Source organism: Thalassophryne amazonica, chromosome 20, assembly GCF_902500255.1.
Source record: "Thalassophryne amazonica chromosome 20, fThaAma1.1, whole genome shotgun sequence".
NCBI classification, from domain to species: domain Eukaryota; kingdom Metazoa; phylum Chordata; class Actinopteri; order Batrachoidiformes; family Batrachoididae; genus Thalassophryne; species Thalassophryne amazonica.
This window is the reverse complement of record NC_047122.1, coordinates 23,377,251-23,397,764: the sequence shown is the minus strand read 5'-3', so window position 1 is coordinate 23,397,764 and position 20,514 is coordinate 23,377,251. Positions and strand designations below refer to the sequence as shown.

The 20,514-nt window shown below is 42.7% G+C and overlaps 1 protein-coding gene across 8 annotated transcripts in view; it reads left to right on the top strand.

Moving 5' to 3' along the window:
• LOC117501702 overlaps positions 1-18,872 on the top strand; it is a 145,632-nt gene extending 126,760 nt beyond the window's left edge. For all 8 annotated transcript variants that reach the window (XM_034160662.1, XM_034160666.1, XM_034160663.1 and 5 more), the window contains 5 exons: positions 14,153-14,308; positions 14,927-15,093; positions 17,359-17,493; positions 17,722-17,859; positions 18,065-18,872. In XM_034160662.1, the coding sequence (XP_034016553.1) occupies positions 14,153-14,308; positions 14,927-15,093; positions 17,359-17,493; positions 17,722-17,859; positions 18,065-18,295 (827 nt within the window). In that variant the 3' untranslated portion in view covers positions 18,296-18,872. The remainder of the gene's footprint in view (positions 1-14,152; positions 14,309-14,926; positions 15,094-17,358; positions 17,494-17,721; positions 17,860-18,064) is intronic.
• The last annotated feature ends 1,642 nt before the right edge of the window (positions 18,873-20,514 follow it).

Below are 20,514 nucleotides of genomic sequence, written 5' to 3'. Positions count from 1 at the left end.
CATAGCCAACTAATAAAGCTAGATTGATCATATTTAAGATCAAAGCATTAATTAATGGTAGGGCTTCCTTGAGCAGCCTGGTAGGAATGGGGTCTAATAGACATGTTGATGGTTTGGAGGAAGTAACTAATGAAAATAACTCAGAACAATCGGAGAGAAACAGTCTAACTAAATACTGGCATTACTGAAAGCAGCCAAAGATAACGATATGTCTTTGGGATGGTTATGAGTAATTTTTTCTCTAATAGTAAAAATTTTATTAGCAAAGAAAGTCATGAAGTCATTACTAGTTAAAGTTAAAGGAATACTCGGCTCAATAGAGCTCTGACTCTTTGTCAGCCTGGCTACAGTGCTGAAAAGAAACCTGGAGTTGTTCTTATTTTCTTCAATTAGTAATGAGTAGTAAGATGTCCTAGCTTTATGGAGGGCTTTTTTATAGAGCAACAGACTCTTTTTCCAGGCTAAGTGAAGATCTTCTAAATTAGTGAGACGCCATTTCCTCTCCAACTTACGGGTTATCTGCTTTAAGCTGCGAGTTTGTGAGTTATACCACGGAGTCAGGCACTTCTGATTTAAGGCTCTCTTTTTCAGAGGAGCTACAGCATCCAAAGTAGTCTTCAATGAGGATGTAAAACTATTGACAAGATACTCTATCTCACTCACAGAGTTTAGGTAGCTACTCTGCACTGTGTTGGTATATGACATTAGAGAACACAAAGAAGGAATCATATCCTTAAACCTAGTTACAGTGCTTTCTGAAAGACTTCTAGTGTAATGAAACTTATTCCCCACTGCTGGGTAGTCCATCAGAGTAAATGTAAATGTTATTAAGAAATGATCAGACAGAAGGGAGTTTTCAGGGAATACTGTTAAGTCTTCAATTTCCATACCATAAGTCAGAACAAGATCTAAGATATGATTAAAGTGGTGGGTGGACTCATTTACATTTTGAGCAAAGCCAATTGAGTCTAATAATAGATTAAATGCAGTGTTGAGGCTGTCATTCTCAGCATCTGTGTGGATGTTAAAATCGCCCACTATAATTATCTTGTCTGAGCTAAGCACTAAGTCAGACAAAAGGTCTGAAAATTCACAGAGAAACTCACAGTAATGACCAGGTGGACGATAGATAATAACAAATAAAACTGGTTTTTGGGACTTCCAATTTGGATGGACAAGACTAAGAGTCAAGCTTTCAAATGAATTAAAGCTCTGTCTGGGTTTTGGATTAATTAATAAGCTGGAATGGAAGATTGCTGCTAATCCTCCCCCTCGGCCCGTGCTACGAGCGTTCTGGCAGTTAGTGTGACTCGGGGGTGTTGACTCATTTAAACTAACATATTCATCCTGCTGTAACCAGGTTTCTGTAAGGCAGAATAAATCAATATGTTGATCAATTATTATATCATTTACTAACAGGGACGTAGAAGAGAGAGACCTAATGTTTAATAGACCACATTTAACTGTTTTAGTCTGTGGTGCAGTTGAAGGTGCTATATTATTTTTTTCTTTTTGAATTTTTATGCTTAAATAGATTTTTACTGGTTATTGGTGGTCTGGGAGCAGGCACCGTCTCTATGGGGATGGGGTAATGAGGGGATGGCAGGGGGAGAGAAGCTGCAGAGAGGTGTGTAAGACTACAACTCAGCTTCCTGGTCCCAACCCTGGATAGTCATGGTTTGGAGGATTTAAGAAAATTGGCCAGATTTCTAGAAATGAGAGCTGCTCCATCCAAAGTGGGATGGATGCCGTCTCTCCTAACAAGACCAGGTTTTCCCCAGAAGCTTTTCCAATTATCTATGAAGCCCACCTCATTTTTTGGACACCACTCAGACAGCCAGCGATTCAAGGAGAACATGCGGCTAAACATGTCACTCCCGGTCCGATTGGGGAGGGGCCCAGAGAAAACTACAGAGTCCGACATTGTTTTTGCAAAGTTACACACTGATTCAATGTTAATTTTAGTGACCTCCGATTGGCGTAACCGGGTGTCGTTACTGCTGACGTGAATTACAATCTTACCAAATTTACGCTTAGCCTTAGCCAGCAGTTTCAAATTTCCTTCAATGTCACCTGCTCTGGCCCCCGGAAGACAATTGACTATGGTTGCTGGTGTCGCTAACTTCACATTTCTCAAAACAGAGTTGCCAATAACCAGAGTTTGATCCTCGGCGGGTGTGTCGCCGAGTGGGGAAAAACAGTTAGAAATGTGAACGGGTTGGTGGTGTACACGGGGCTTCTGTTTAGGGCCATGCTTCCTCCTCACAGTCACCCAGTCGGCCTGCTTTCCCGGCTGCTCGGGATATGCTGGAAGGGAACTAACGGCGGCTAAGCTACCTTGGTCCGCACCGACTACAGGGGCCTGGCTAGCTGTAGAATTTTTCACGGTGTGGAGCCGAGTCTCCAATTCACCCAGCCTGGCCTCCAAAGCTACGAATAAGCTACACTTATTACAAGTACCATTACTGCTAAAGGAGGCCGAGGAATAACTAAACATTTCACACCCAGAGCAGAAAAGTGCGGGAGAGACAGGAGAAGCCGCCATGCTAAATCGGCTAAGAGCTAGTAGCTGCGCTAAGCTAGCGGATTCCTAAAAACACACAAAGTGAATAATGTGTAAATAATTTAGAGGTGATTCAGCAGAGGGAGTGCTTTAGTTAAGGCATGTAAAGATTACACTGTGAAACAAATCATTATCTAGTTATCTAGATCAATCTAACTGCACAGATTAAACAGCTAACAGATACAGCAAAACACCGCTGTGCTCCGGAACAGGAAGTGATACAATACCGCAGTGAGAGCCAACCACCAGTAGAGGCAAGCCGGTGTAAAACAGGTGTGAGGGAACATTCAGGAAAGAGGTGTGGCAAACAGAAGGAAAAATGCACACCCAGGCCCAAACCCCAAGACAAGAGGTGCAGTCGCCAGAACACAAAGCAATACATAACCCAAACCTGAACACAAAGCAATAAAAAACCCAAACATTAACATAAAGCAAAACAAAATCCCAGACATGAACCCACATGTCCCACATGACAATCAAGAACCTGGTGGGTCCACCCCTGGCTGACACAACAAAGAAGGGCAGAGTATGGTGACTACAACCAACTGATGCATGAAGAGACTGGAGGATGAGGTACTTTCTTCAGTTACCTGCGCATGGAGCTAATCAATCAATTAATATGTATTTTTAAAGCCCTTTACAGCAGCCAGATGGTGTCCAGAGTGTTTACAATAAAAATCAAGAAACAAGAATTCATAAAATGAAAGCAAACATGCAATAGAATTAAAAAGGCACAAAAAAACCCCAAAACATACAAACAGAAAACCCCAAACAAAACATGTCACAGCACCACTAGGCATTAAAATCCAGTTTAAAAAAATAAGTCTTGAGCTTTGATTTAAAAAGTACTTGGTCAGGAAAAATGCGTAAATCAGGAGGTAACTTTTTTCACAGTACGGGGCCAGCTACTACAAAAACACAATCACCCTGAAGTTTATATTTTGACATTGGAACATCTAAGTAAAATTGGCCAGTCAGCTGTAATGCCCTACTGTATGTGTGGAGAGTTAAAATTTCAGACAATTAGGAAGGTTCAAGGCTATTAATATATTTAAAAATAAACATTAAAATCTTAAAATCAATTCTAAAACAAACTGGAAGCCAGTGGAGTGAGTAAAGTACAGGCGTAATATGCTCACATCTGGAAATGTTTGTTAAAAGATGAATAGCAGCTCATTACAATATTCAATCTTTTTACGAAGGTTTCTAAAATAAATATATGACTCTGGCATAGAATTGTTCCTGTAGTTTACTGTGCTTTGACCAAATTTCAGTTTGTGTTTCTGACATATTTATAAAGCTGTGGTACACCATACTGAAAACACTATGACAACAACAAAGCTGGGTATCGATTCAAATTTCAAGAATCAAATCGATTCTGATTCTTGAGATTCAGAATTGATTACTTCGATTTGATTCGATCCGATATTGATTTGGGTTAGTGTTATTTTGAGCTGTTACCTAATTGTCTAGTTATGCAACATAATACTACACTCAACAAAAATATAAACGCAACACTTTTGGTTTTGCTCTCATTTTGTATGAGATGAACTCAAAGATCTAAACCTTTTTCCACATACACAATATCACCATTTCCCTCAAATATTGTTCACAAACCAGTCTAAATCTGTGATAGTGAGCACTTCTCCTTTGCTGAGATAATCCATCCCACCTCACAGGTGTGCCATATCAAGATGATGATTAGACACCATGATTAGTGCACAGGTGTGCCTTAGACTACCCACAATAAAAGGCCACTCTGAAAGGTGCAGTTTTATCACACAACACAATGCTACAGATGTTGCAAGATTTGAGGGAGCGTGCAGTTGGCATGCTGACAGCAGGAATGTCAACCAGAGCTGTTGCTCGTGTATTGAATGTTCATTTCTCTACCATAAGCCGTCTCCAAAGGCGTTTCAGAGAATTTGGCAGTACATCCAACCAGTCTCACAACGGCAGACCACGTGTAACCACACCAGCCCAGGACCTCCACATCCAGCATGTTCACCTCCAAGATCGTCTGAGACCAGCCACTCGGACAGCTGCTGAAACAATCGGTTTGAATAACCAAAGAATTTCTGCACAAACTGTCAGAAACCGTCTCAGGGAAGCTCATCTGCATGCTCGTCGTCCTCATCGGGGTCTCGACCTGACTCCAGTTCGTCGTCGTAACCGACTTGAGTGGGCAAATGCTCACATTCGCTGGCGTTTGGCACATAGGAGAGGTGTTCTCTTCACGGATGAATCCCGGTTCACACTGTCCAGGGCAGATGGCAGACAGCGTGTGTGGCGTCGTGTGGGTGAGCGGTTTTCTGATGTCAATGTTGTGGATCGAGTGGCCAATGGTGGTGGTGGGGTTATGGTATGGGCAGGCGTCTGATATGGACGAAGAACACAGGTGCATTTTATTGATGGCATTTTGAATGCACAGAGATACCGTGACGAGATCCTGAGGCCCATTGTTGTGCCATACATCCAAGAACATCACCTCATGTTGCAGCAGGATAATGCACGGCCCCATGTTGCAAGGATCTGTACACAATTCTTGGAAGCTGATAATGTCCCAGTTCTTGCATGGCCGGTATACTCACCGGACATGTCACCCATTGAGCATGTTTGGGATGCTCTGGACCGGCGTATATGACAGCGTGTACCAGTTCCTGCCAATATCCAGCAACTTCGTACAGCCATTGAAGAGGAGTGGACCAACATTCCACAGGCCACAATTGACAACCTGATCAACTCTATGCAAAGGAGATGTGCTGCACTGCATGAGGCAAATGGTGGTCACACCAGATACTGACTGGTATCCCCCCCAATAAAACAAAACTGCACCTTTCAGAGTGGCCTTTTATTGTGGGCAGTCTAAGGCACACCTGTGCACTAATCATGGTGTCTAATCAGCATCTTGGTATGGCACACCTGTGAGGTGGGATGGATTATCTCAGCAAAGGAGAAGTGCTCACTATCACAGATTTAGACTGGTTTGTGAACAATATTTGAGGGAAATGGTGATATTGTGTATGTGGAAAAAGTTTTAGATATTTGAGTTCATCTCATACAAAATGAGAGCAAAACCAAAAGTGTTGCGTTTATATTTTTGTTGAGTGTAGTATTATATTGACATTTGACAACAAATGAATGAAGTATTGGCAGTTAATGATGCTATAAGACTGATGGCACAGACCAATCCCCCTCTCAGAATGATAGACTAGTATTTTTATTACAAACATACTGAAGGGCAGAACAGATCCAGGGCAGCCAAAGGGGAGGGCACCAGAGGTACATGGTTCATTGGCCCTGACACAGATACAAGCGCTTGTACTAAAGTTCAGGTGGGGGAACTGTTGCTGCATCCAGCTCGCCTCCGTTGAGCCATGGACGGATGGAGCGTTGTGGACCTGGGCTGGCCAGTGATGGGGTGGAGGCTGCCACATGTGGTGTGCTGGAGCCTTCCCATATGGAGTGTAGGAAGGTCCAGGGTAGCACGGAGCATTTGATGGGGAAGGAGTTGGAGAGCCCAAGCATCAAATGGAGCACTAGCATATGACCTGTGTACTGCATCGCTCTCGGCTATGTAACTCATTAGCAACCGAGTCATGTCTTTCTGGCAGTGCCACCAACAACTGTGGTCAAGTCTCACCAGTGCTGACATCACCCACTCCATAAAGACATGCGTCTCTTGGTCTTCCTCTGGTCTCAGCCGCTCAAGCAACTGATGTTGCATTGTCATTAGTTGAGTGCCTTGATCCTGTAGTGATGTTAAGAGATGGATGTCTTGCTTCTCAACCCTCCTTCCATGGCTGAGGTTGACGGGCTATCTGAGGGGGCTGTTGTGCTGCTGGAAGTGGTGTTTGGGGGTGTCGGCATCGTTCACTTCAGGGGTGATGGCCACATCAGTGGTTGTAGTAGGAGCTGGACCCCGGGCAGTCTGAAAGTATACGAGGTCTATTAGATAATAAACCGACCCTTTTATTTTTTTTTTAACTATATGGATTTGAATGACGTGCGATTATACCAATCATGCTTGAACCCTCATGCGCATGCGTGAGTTTTTTCACATGTGTCGGTGATGTCATTTCCCTGTGGGCAGGCCTTGAGTGAGATGTGGTCCCGCCCTCTCGGCTGAATTCCTTTGTTTCACACACTGCTCGAGACGGCACACGTTGCTTTATCAAATTTTTTTCTGGACCTGTGAGGAATATCCGAGTGGACACTATTCGAGAAATTAAGCTGGTTTTCGGTGAAAAGTTTAACGGCTGATGAGAGATTATGGGGTGTTTCTGTCGGTGTAAGGATTTCCCACGGAGCGGGACGTCCTGCAGCGCTTCCAGGCGCCGTCGTCGGCGTGTTTCGAGCTGAAAACATCCTAATTTAAGGCTTAATTCACCCAGGACGTCGTGAGAGAACAGAGAAGATTCAGAAGAGGCCGGCATGAGGACTATATGCGGACATTCCACTGTTTAAGGACGTTTTTTAATGAAAGACGTGCACGCAAATTCGCCGAGTTGTTTCCGTGACGACTCGGCAAATCTGTGTGTGCCGCGACAGGAAAAACACCTCCGTGTTGAAAACCATTTGTAAAATTCAGGCGGCTTTTAATGGCTTTCAACAAGTGAGTAACTGAGAAATTGTTTAACAGCTTGGGCATGTTCCAACTTGCCCGTTAAGGTTTCCAACAGAGGTGTTTTTCCTGTCGCGACCCCCCGCACGTTCTTTCATTACAAAATGTCCGTTAACAATGGAATGTCCGAATAAACTCCTCATGCCGACTTCTTCTGAAAGTTCTCTGTTCTCTGACGACTTCCTGGGTCAACAGAGCCTGAAATGTGGAAGTTTTCAACTTGAAACGGCGAGACGCTGCCGCCTTGAAGCGCAGATCACCGTCAGGCACCGTGGGCTGTCCTTACGGCGACACTACCAGACCAAAATCTCTCATCAGCCGTTAAAATTTTTTTTACCGAAAACCAGCTGAATTTATCGAATGTTGTCCACTCAGTTGTGCCTTAGAGTTTTGAAAAAATTTTGATCAAACAAAGCAGCATTCTCTGAGCCATTCCTAAACAATGAAAAAATCGACGAGAGGTTGGGCGACTCCTCACTCAAAGACTGCCCACAGGCGAATGACGTAACCGACAGGCGTGAAAAAACTCTCGCATGCCCACGAGGGTTCAAGCATGTCTGATGTAATCACACGTGATTCAAATCCATATGGTTTTTGAAAAAAATAATAAGGTCGGATACTTTTCTAATAGACCTCGTACAAATTAAAATTTGATAAGCAAACAATTCTATAAACATACAACAGTGCAACTGGCAAGTATGACTTGAAAATGAATACATTTTCAAATTTGAAAGGGAGAGATGTGCTGATGGTAAAGAATTACTGTCAATGTAGAAATTTTCACAGGTTAAATTTTTGTGAATACGTGATGGATGGAATATCGTGTACAATTTTTTTGTGATTCACAGTCAAATTATCTTTACAGGTTAGAATTCATATAGAAACTAATGTGATAATAAATACATTGTAAAATGCATACATCAGTACTCACACTGACTAATGGGCTCGTGTGCACATGCTTGATGTAGACTCTCGGGAACCTAAGATTGGTCAATATCCACTTGTCCCTCTCAGTGAGCTCTTGATCACGCTGCCTGAACTTCTTTTTCATCAGCTTGCCCATCCGATTCCTGACACTCTTAAACCACACTTTCAAAATGGCAACATCCCTCTCCATCTCTCGGGCCTTCACCTTCCACAGGGAATCATTTTGATGGGTATTCTTCCATTCTTCTCATACACCTCTGGATCCTCCAAGAGCCACTCAACCTTTGACTCCTCTTCTTTTCTCGGGAGGGTTGCTGCGACCTTATCCTTTCATTTCTTCTTCACTTGAGAGCTTCCCTCGGACATTTCAGGCACATCTGAGTCAATCCACTCCTGCACCACACCACAAACTGATCTGGTAGCAAGATGTTTGCCACTTCAGGTCTGTTGTTCATCATCCTGGCCCTCACCTCAAACTTGCCCATTGCCTTCAGCAGCACCTTGATGTTCAGGAGCTGTACCACCACAGCAATTCTTTGTCTTCACCTTGCTGCACTTTTGGCTAGTCGCTTTTGGAGGCATACTGCTTGCATTGCTTGTGTCAGTGTCATTCAGCTTCAGCAGGAAGAATGAAATACAGAAGGTATGGCTCTGTATGTATACACTCCAAAAAAGGGGTGTCTAAAAACAAGATAAAAATACTGAATCTGAGGGAAATTATCTTGCTGACACTTAAAATAAGAAATTAACCCTTAAAACAAGATTAATTATCAAACACTTCTAAATCTTTTTTTTAATCTTGGTACACTGCAAATTATTTGGTTCTTACCAAGATAGTAAAAAACTTTAAATTTAGAAGTGTTCAATAATTTATCTTGTTTTAACAGTTCATTTCTTATTTTAAGTAATCGACATGCTTATTTCTAGATTTAACAATCGTAATTCAAGACATCTTGTCAAGTGGACTTATCTGTCCATGTACCAAGATAATTTCCCTCAGATTTAGTGTTTTTATCTTGTTTTCAGACACCCTTTTTTGCAGTGAAGGCTGCCAAGATGGTGCTGGAGGACACGGAGGCACAGTGTACACACAGGAAGCACAACGCTCAAGCAACACCATTAGATGCTCAATCGACACCCTTTTGAATGTGCAATGCATGCTGTTGGACAATCAAGGAAGGTACAGGACACACCTAGGTCACACATGGGACACTCAAAGGAAGCAAAATGGTTGCTCAGCAGTTGTCTTTACTGATCACGGCAAACAGCCCCGATCATTGCGCATTTATTCAGCGTCCATTGGTCGACCGTCATGACATCTGTGCCTCCTTTGTGCCTCACCTGTGCTTCCTTTGAGGGTCCTCCAGCCTCTTTGTCCCTTCTGAATTTGTTTTGAACATGCTCAATAGTACATGGTGACCAGTGAATTGTCTGTGGCCTAGTTCAAAAATAATGAAGCCAAAGTATGACATAACCATCACAATTTAAAAGTGGTCTTTTCTGTGAAAACTTATCATTTTAGGTATGTTTATATCATTTTAGGTTATCATTGTTTCAATATTTCTACTGGTCTCGGTTCATTCACTGCTACAAATTATCAGTGCATACAGGGAGGAAAATAACTATTTGAGCACCCTGCGATTTTGCAAGTTCTCCCACTTAGAAATCATGGAGAGGTCTGAAATTTTCATCTTAGGTGCCTGTCCACTGTGAGAGACATAATCTAAAAACAAAAATCCGGAAATCACAATGTATGATTTTTTTAATCATTTATTTGTATGTTACTGCTGCAAATAAGTATTTGATTCCACTACCAATCAGCAAGAATTCTGGTTCATACAGACCTGTTAATTTTCTTTAAGAAGCCCTCTTATTCTGCACTCTTTACCTGTATTAACTGCACCTGTTTGAACTTGTTACCTGTATAAAAGACACCTGTTCACACAATCAATCACACTCCAACCTGTCCACCATAGCCAAGACCAAAGAGCTGTGTAAGGACACCAGGGACAAAACTGTAGACCTGCACAAGGCCTGGATAGACTACAGGACAACAGGCAAGCAGCTTGGTAGAAGACAACAACTGTTATGATTATTTATTAGAAAGTGAAAGAAACACAAGATGAGTGTCAGTCTCCCTCGGTCTGGGATTCCATGCAACATCTCACTTTGTGGGGTAAGGATGATTCTGAGAAAGCTCAGAACTACACAGGAGGACCTGGTCAGTGACCTGAAGAGAGCTGGGACCACAGTCACAAAGATTACATTAGTAACACATGATACTGTCATGGTTTAAAATCCTTCAGGGCAGCAAGGTCCCCCTGCTCAAGCCAGCACATGTCCAGGCCTGTTTGAAGTTCACCAGTGACCATCTGGATGATCCAGAGGAGGCATGGGAGAAGGTCATGTGGTCAGATGAGACCAGAATAGAGCTTTTTGGAATCAAATCCACTTACCATGTTTAGAGGATGAGAACAACCCCAAGAAAACCATCCCAACCATGAAGCATGGGGGTGGAAACATCATACTCTGGGGTGCTCTTCTGCAAAGGGGAGAGGACAACTGCACCGTATTGAAGGGAGGATGGATGGGGTCATGTATTGCGAGATTTTGGCAAACAACCTCCTTCCCTCAGTAAGAGCATTGAAGATGGGTCATTGCTGGGTCTTCCAACATGACAGTGACCCCAAACACACAGCCAGGGCAACTAAGGAGGGGCTCCGTAAGAAGCATTTCAAGGTCCTGGAGTGGCTTGGCCAGTCTCCAGACCTGAACTCAATAGAAAATCTTTGGATGGAGCTGAAACGCCAAACCTGAAAGATTTGGAGAAGATCTATATGGAGGAGTGGACCAAAATCCCTGCTGCAGTGTGTGCAAACCTGATGAAAACTACAGGAAACGTTTGACCTCTGTAATTGCAAACAAAGGCTACTGTACCAAATATTAACATTGATTTTCACAGGTGATGAAATACTTATTTGCAGCAGTAACATACAAATAAATTAAAAAAAATCATACATTGTGATTTCCAGATTTTTTTTTTTTATTTTTTTTTTTTTAGATTATGTCTCTCACAGTGGACATGCACCTAAGATGAAAATTTCAGACCCCTCCATGATTTCTAATTGGTAGAACTTGCAAAATCGCAGGGTGTTCAAATACTTAATTTCCTCACTCTATATACTATAATGTGCTAGAGCGTAATGCTTGCGACAACAGTTGGAGGTATCTTCAGTAGTCTGCAGAAGCCTGAAACAAAGAAATTCTGTCCATTAGTTCCTGGTATTATTGAACAAGTAATATAATCATTCTATTGAAGCAGAGTAGGAGATATAGCTAAGGTATTGACACAAATAAATCAACGACTTATTCTCAGCTTTTCGCTTGCGTTTTACCTTGCTTTAGAAACATGTTGTTTTTTGTAGGAAATGACGTTTCTACCTTTACAAAAATGTATTACTGTGTGTTAGTATGAAGCACAAACAAATGAACTGATAAAATACAATGTTATTTCTTTAACATTCAGCTTTAAATCATAATGCTAAATATCAATGTCACACAAAATTGATGAAAAAAAGTGCTATTTTTGGGGTAAATTTGGTGCATATCTCTGGAACCATGTGGAATATTTCCATGAAATTTTCAGGACCTGTCGAAGAGACTATAGGCAACTCACAGATAAAGTTTTAACACCAAGATTGCTTCTGGTAGCATCAAAAGCGACAACAGACTCAAACAATGAGTCAGCACTTCTGTATGTCTGCTGGAAGCTCTTGTTTAGTACATGGCTTCCAGCACAGAAGCAAGCTGAGAGGAGCCACGAAACTTAACTATCTTCTCAATCACAACGCTGCCGTCAGGCGGAGGTCTTGGAAAATAAAGCAGTGCTGAGTTATGGTTTGGTGTATAAATAAAATGTATACTGATGGAATAACTCCATCTATCCATCCATCTTCTACCGCTTAGTCCAATTAAGGGTCGCGGGGGGCTGGAGCCTATCCCAGCAGTCATAGAGCGCGAGGCGGGGTACACCTAGGACAGGACGCTAGTCTGTCGCAGGGCCACAAATAGACAAACAAACGCAGACACACCCACACACACACCTACGGACAATTTTAAAGATCCCAATCCACCTAACCCGCATGTCTTTGGATGTGGGAGGAAACCGGAGCACCCGGAGGAAACCCACGCAAATACGTGGAGAACATGCAAACTCCACACAGAAAGGCCACGGGAATCGAACCCACAACCTTCTCGCTGTGAGGCAACAGCGCTAACCACTAAGCCACCGTGCTGGAATAACTCCATTAATGTCAGTTCTGTCATTTGTACAAAGTTAAACTATAACATATATCTTTTAATGTTGAATAATGCACTAATTCTGAAGTTTTGTAACAAACACAGACAGATCGCAAAGGATTCTGGGTAAAATGTGCCTCCGCTAACACTAATTGGTTGACTCATTCATTTTGTAAACCAACACGTTAATGTGAGGTGTGTCGTGTGTTGGTGTTTACAGATAAATGTGCTTTGGTAAAATATTCCATTTTTTTATTTGTTAAAAATAAAGGCATTTAAAAAAAAAAAGCCAAGTTGTAATTAGATAACCATCTGATATAACCAGTGTCAAAAATAAATAGAACACTGCCATGATCTACTGGTGCCAGACATTCAGTGCTGGGTTTACACTGTGCGAGTTTTGGCCCTTTTTCAGCTGATTTTTCATTTGTGCGAGAATTTTTTGGATCACACGAGTTTCAGGTTAATCGCGCGTCCTGCATCGTTTAGTATACACGGAGTAATGAGCTGCGGTTAACATCTCACGACCACCTCCTGATCGGCGATCATATAGTCAGATGGAAATCAAACTTATTTGCTATTCTGATAAGCCGTTGTGAGGTTATCCCACTGCTGAAGCGCTACAAGCGTCCAACCTCTCACACTGTGTCTGTGCAAACACCGCAGACCTGTCTTGTGATTTTTTTTTTAACTGAAGATACAATGGAGAAAAAAAAATAGAAAACTGAACACAAAACTGATGAAAATCTCTTGAACGTTTTGGCTTCGTATTTTGTCAGCTTACAGAGATGATGTGTTTTGTTGCTGCCGTACCTCCAAACCACCCTGCTCAGAGTGCCGCTCTCATTGGACTGACATCTTTGCTATTTTGGACTTGTGTGATAGCTCGCGCCCACAGATTGAGCTCGTCAGACTACTTTCGCCACCCTGCTCAGCGTGCCGCTCTCATTGGAGCAACAACACACAGAATGTGTCTCTTCATAGATAGATCTCTTTCAGTGCAGCTTCTTGTTCTGACTTTAACACCCAATTCTTTCATCGCCAACTGGAAATGGGAATCAAAACATTCCAATCGTATCTTTCTGATCTCTTCCACATCAAATTCCATCGTGTCAGTGTTTACAATGTGCTTGAGCGATAACAGGCGAAGTTGCTCATAAACTTTAAGTTTCTTAAATATTTATTACGCCTATTCTTCAGTTATCTTTGTAATTTTATTACTGGTAAAGTTTAGAATTAATTTAGATGACATATACTCATTATCTCACAGGAATTATCACAATTATCTGGGAACTACGTTTTGCACAGGAATTCATTAACCACGTCGGCCGTGGGCGCGTACTAACACAATAGTCAGAAACTGGCCAGAAGTTCGACCAAAACAAGAGCATCCACTTTTAGCTTGCCATAAGCTAAGGTAGTGGTGCTCGTGAGAGTGTGCCTCCAAACCTTCTGTTTGCGGTTTTGTCAATGCATTAACCCTTTAATGGTCAACTCAACCGTTTGGTAGAGTATATTGATATCTGCAACATTCTGTTGAAATATGTGAAATATTAAAGAGTTCAAAGACATCTGTGGGAAAATACCACACATTTCTACTCCACTCACTCCTCCCTTCCATCCATCCATCTCCTCTCTTTCACTTCCGACCTTTCCCCTCTTTTTTTCTTTCCCTCACCTCTTCAGCTGTGGGTGTTCTCCATCTTAAACCCTCCACCTGTCTGTGTGATCCTGTTCAGACCAGGTCCTTCATCAGTCCTCCGCAGATGTCTGGCCTCACACCTATGTCTCCCAGGGCCTGTACTGCCTGTCGTCCTCTGACGCCTGGGACCCAATCACCAGCCAGCCCTCAGGTGTGGCCTCGCCTGCCGCAGGCTCCTACATCATGGCTACAGGTACGACTTTAATTTGAGTCACACTGTAACACTTCAGAAGCTTGTGATGCTTGTTAGTACCAATTAAATGGTGATCCGTTACATATGATCCTCACATGCACCCTAACAGGAACTTGGCGTGCATGTGAGGATCATATGTGACGGACCAAAGTTCAGATGTTTGAAGTTTTGAGTCTCATTAATAGAGATGGGAAAGCATTTACACAAGCTGTCACAATATTATCCAAACACAACAGGTGGCAGTGGTGAGAAACACAGTGACCACATCCTCCTTCTGGTTATTTTTGGTCCTCCTTACCTTTATACAGAATATTTCACCTGGAACGTGTGAACCCAACAAGTCTTTCCGGCTGTCTCGTGCACATTTTGGTTTTCTTCAAAGCCTGTGTTTATTCACTTTATTCACATTCCTTCTTCCATCCGTGTAAACAACACAATAATGACAATGCTGCAAAGAAAGAACAAAGGTGAAGTTTGAACCTCTTCTGTGAAAGCAGTCTGTGTCAGCCTACCTCCAGCTGCAGGCGATCAAAGGATGATCACGTGGCCTCGCTGGAGTCCATGACTCGATGGACTTATCCAGCACTGTGCACTTGAGGTGTTTGTTGTTGCTTTCAGGTGGCAGCAGTGGAGCAGGAGTTACGCCTGGAGAGATGTATGATGGGACGTTAGGAAGTTACCTTCAGCAGCATCAGGCTCAGTTCACGCTGCAGCAACACAGTCAACTCCAGCAGCTCCAACAGCTCCATCACTACCAACAACTGCTGCAGTACCAACAACAACAGGTCAGTAACAAGAACAACAGGTTAATAACACCACCAACAAATAAATAGACTGCATTTATATTGCACTTTGCCATCTGCATCAGAAGCTCAAAACACTAAAATTATGCCTCACATTCACCCATTCACACCAATGTCAGGGTGCTGCCATGCAAGGTGCTCACTACACACCGGGAGCAACTCAGGGATTAAGGACTAAGGATTAAGGGTCCTTACTGATTTTCTGGTCAGGCTGGGGTTTGAACCGAGGATCCTCTGGTCTGAAGCCCAACGCTTAACCACAAGACTATCACCTCCCCAACAAGTCAGCAGCACCAACAACAACAACAACAGTAACAAAAATAGGTCAGTAGCACCACTACCACCAACAAGTCAGTAACAAGAACAACAGGTCAGTAACACTGCCATCACCAACAAGTCAGTAACAACATTACCAGCAACAACAGGTCAGTAACAAGAACAACAGGTAAGTAACACCAACCCCAAATCAAGTCAACAACAACAGATCAGCAACACCACCGCCAACAACATGTCAGCAACAACAACAGGTCAGTAACAACATGACCAATTACAACAGGTGAGTAAAACCTATACCAAGTCAGCAACAACAACAACAGGTCAGTAACAAGAACAACAGGTCAGTAACACAACTACCAAAACCAACACCAAGAGGTCAGTAACAACACCACCACCACCAACAACAGGTCAGCAACACCACCAACAACAACAAGTCAGCAGCACCAACACCAGGTCAGTTACACCAACACCAACAAGAAGTCACCAACAACAGATCAGCAACACCACCAACAACAACAAGTCAGCAACAACAACAGGTCAGTAACAACATGACCAATTACAACAGGTGAGTAAAACCTATACCAAGTCAGCAACAAGAACAACAGGTCAGTAACACCACTACCAAAACCAACACCAAGAGGTCAGTAACAACACCACCACCAACAACAACAGGTCAGCAACACCACCACCAACAACAACAGGTCAGCAACACCACCACCAACAACAAGTCAGCAGCACCAACACCAGATCAGTTACACCACCAGCAAGTGAGCAACAACAACAACAGGTCAGCAGCACCAACACCAGGTTAGTTACACCAACACCAAGTCAGCAACAACATCATCAACAACAACAGGTCAGTAAAACCAACAGGTCAGTAACACCACTACCCACACCAAGCAGTCAGTAACACCAACACCAAAAACAAGTCAGCAACAACAACAGGTCACCAACACCAAGTCAGCAACAATATCAACACCAGCAGGTCAGTAACACCACCACCAACAACAACAACAGGTCAGTAACACCAACAGGTTAGTAACACCACCACCACCACCACCAACAAGACCAACAGGTCAGTAACACCACGACCACCAACAACAACAGGTCAGCAACAGCATCAACAACAGGTCAGTAAAACCAACAGGTCAGTAACACCACCATCACCAACAGGTCAGTAAAACCAACAACAACAGGTCTGAAACCAACAACACGTCAGTGACAACAACAACAGGTCAGTAAAACCAACACCAACAAGCAGTAAAAACAAGACCTCATCAACAACAACACCAATACCAATAACAAATCAGTAACACCAACACCACCAGGTCTGTAACACCACCACCACCAACAACAAGTCAGTAAAAGCTACACCAACAAGAAGTCTGAAACAACAACAACAGGTCAGTAACACCACTACCAACACCAAGAGGTCAGTAACAACACCAACAACATGGGCCTCTTTCAGAAAGCAGGTTTAATGAAAACTCGTCGTGTGCGAGTTGAGGGAAGGAAACTTTAGGTTTTGGGTATAAAAAAATGGTTACCCTCCCTGGGAAGCTAATCTGCTCGCTGGCAGGTTTAGTTTCTCCTCTTTAACTTCTTAAGTCTCCCGGACACATCGTCCCCTTTCCTCCAAGAAGCCAAAGATATCCAAGCAGAAATCAGCAAAAATCCCCATCCGTCACTTCCTCACAATCATCTGTTTCAGAAAGTTTCATTTTTTCTGAACAAGTGATCATTGGTCAGAAAAATATTCTCAGCCATCATATTGATTATATAACACATGGCGGACATGCCACAGGGGGTGGAGTCAAATCTTACTCCGGCACTGAATGAAGTGGGGGAGGGGGGCACACTGGAGGGGTTAAAATTTTCAAAATAAAAAAGTGGCCACGGGGTTAAACTGGATTATATGTCTGTCACAGAGTTTATAATTTTTATTCATTCAATTCTCTCTTTTTTGTACAGTCTCTGGACCATCGCATTCATAGCACCTCCCAATCCCAACAAGCCACGCCCAACAGCACCATCCATAGCCTGGGACCTCCCACGCACCCTCGTTTAGCTGACCTTTGGGGGGCAGCACAGGTCGAGGCTCACCAGGTGAGAACATATTCAAGACAACTTGGTGCCAATTTTGACAATTTTCTAACAATTTTGGTGCTGTACTGCTGTTTGTTGCTGCTTCATGGCCATGAAATGCAAATTGTTGAATTTTCAAGGTCAAGGTGAAGGTCAAGGACAAAGGTATTTTCATGCAAAGGAATTAAGCTCACATGTGTTTGGTTATGTGTCACAAACAAACACGTGTGGAATCCTAACTGGCTGCAGGTGGAGATTGCCGGGCAGCTGAGCGCACAGATGGCTGACATGGTTGGAGGCGTGGTGGAGACGGTCGGCGAAGAGCCAGAACCCGAGAGCGAGGACATCCTGGAACAGCAGGAAGAGGAAGATGAGGACCTGACGAAGGTGAGGTCATTCTTCAACCTGTGTCATGGTCAAATTTCAAAACAGAGTAAATGCAGTTTGTTTGTTTTTTTGTTTTTTTTTTATGTGGAACAGCCACATCAGCCAGTGTCCTAAAAACAGGCATTTTAAGCTAACAGCATGCACACTGGACCACAACCATCCATCCAAAAATGTCCGTGAAACACCTGACTTGTTGCCGTCACAGGTCGAAGAGGTTACGTTAACCGTGGAGCCGGAGCCTTGTTCTTTGACCCCATCCCCGCTGAGGGAGGAGGGACCCCTGACCAGAGGCTCGAGCCCAGGACTGCCAGCACAGACTGTAGAATCCATCATGGAGAGGATACCATTCGATGTCACACCATGTGTCGTCCAATCACTGGAGGAGAAGGACGAAGAGGTGGAGGAGGGCTCCATTGTTGTCGTGGTGACCAATTGAGGAAAAAAAATGTCAAAAACTTGAATCAAATACTACAATAATCAGTTAAGCTATTCTATTTCTCCCATCAACCTCCAAACTATTTACCCACTTTGTTGGAGAGGAGATCCGAGGACACAAATTAGATGCCAAGAATGAAGATAACTGATGAAAACATGGAATATTATGTCCTTAAGTGCAAGAACAAAATGTTTGGACAAGTTGGACCACAGAATGGCGGCCAAGGCAACAACAAAAAGGCCTAAAAAAAAAAAATATATATATATATATATATATATATATATGAAAAAAAAGACTTCAGTGCAATACAGTCAACATGCAGAAAACCAGATGTGGGTGAAACAGTAATTGAAAATAATCCTGAGTGTTTGGTTCATAGGACTTTGAGCACCAGAAGAGGGCTCGGGTTTGCTGTGCGACTGCTTTAATATTTCAACCATTTTTAGCCATTTTCAAAAATACAGAACTGGAACAGTGAAGTGTAAGAGTCCTGCTGGGTTCAGTTCATTCTGCTGCTCCATTGAAATGAACTTTCACTAGTTTGATAAAAAAAAACAATGTTTTACTATGAAATATTTTTGGCGTTGCCATGAAAAGTGCAGAATGTTTGATCTCAAAAAAAATTTCTGGTGTGTGCAGCAAAAAAAAAAAACCTCAAGCTGCATTGTAATTACCCCAATTCCAATGAAGTTGGGATGTTGTGTAAAATGTAAATAAAAATAGAATACAATGATTTGCAAATTCTCTTCAAACTATATTCAATTGAATATACCTCAAAGACAAGATATTTAATGTTCAAACTGCTAAACTTTATTGTTTTTGTGTAAATATTTGCTCATTTTGAAATGGATGTCTGCAACATGTTTCAAAAAAGTTGGGACTGTGGTATGTTTACCAATGTGTTACATCACCTTTCCTTCTAACAACACTCAATAAGTGTTTGGGAACTGAGGACACTAATTGTTGAAGCTTTTTAGGTGGAATTCTTTCCCATTCTTGCTTGTTGCACAACTTCAGTTGTTCAACAGTCCGGGTCTCCGTTGTCGTATTTTGCGCTTCATAATGCGCCACACATTTTCAATGGCAACAGGTCTGGACTGCAGGCAGGCCAGTCTAGTACCCGCACTCTTTTACTACGAAGCCACGCTGTAACACGTGCAGAATGTGGCTTGGCATTGTCTTGCTGAAATAAGCAGGGACGTCCCTGAAAAAGACATTGCTTGGATGGCAGCATGTGTTGCTCCAAAACTTGGATGTACCTTTCAGCCTTGATGGTGCCATCACAGATGTGTAAGTTGCCCATGCCATGGGCACTAACACAACCCCATACCATCACACATGCTGGATGGTCTTTTTCCTCGTTTGTCCAGAGGACACGATGTCCATGATTTCCAAAAAAATTTGAAATGTGGACTCATCAGACCACAGCACACTTTTCCAATTTGCCTCTGTCCACTTCAAATGAGCTCGGGCCCAGAGAAGGCGGCGGCGTTTGTGGATGATGTTGATGTATGGCTTTTGCTTTGCATGGTAGAGTTTCAACTTGCACTTGTAGATGTAACAATGAACTGTGTTAACTGACAATGGTTTTCTGAAGTGTTCCTGAGCCCACTCAGTAAGATCCTTTACACAATGATGTCGGTTTCTAATGCAGTGCCGCCTGAGGGATCGAAGGTCACGGGCATTCAATGTTGGTTTTCGGCCTTGCCGCTTATGTGTAGAAAGTTCTCCAGATTCTCTGAATCTTCTGATTATATTATGGACTGTAGATGATGGAATCCCTAAATTCCTTGCAATTGAACAGAGAAACATTGTTCTTAAACTGTTGAACTATTTTTTCACGCAGTTGTTCACAAAGTGGTGATCCTCGCCCCATCTTTGCTTGTGAATGGCTGAGCCTTTTGGGGATGCTCCTTTTATACCCAAGCATGACACTCACAGTTAGTGTCCTCAGTTCCCAAACGCTTATTGAGTGTTGTTAGAAGGAAAGGTGATGTAACACAGTGGTAAACATACCACTTTTTTGAAATGTGTTGCAGGCATCCATTTCAAAATGAGCAAATATTTGCACAAAAACAAACAAACAAAAATTTCAGTTTGAACATTAAATATCTTGTCTTTTTGGTGTATTCAATTGACTATAGGTTGAAAAGGATTTGTAAATCATTGCATTCTGTCTTTATTTAAATTTCACACAACATCCCAACTTCATTGGAAGT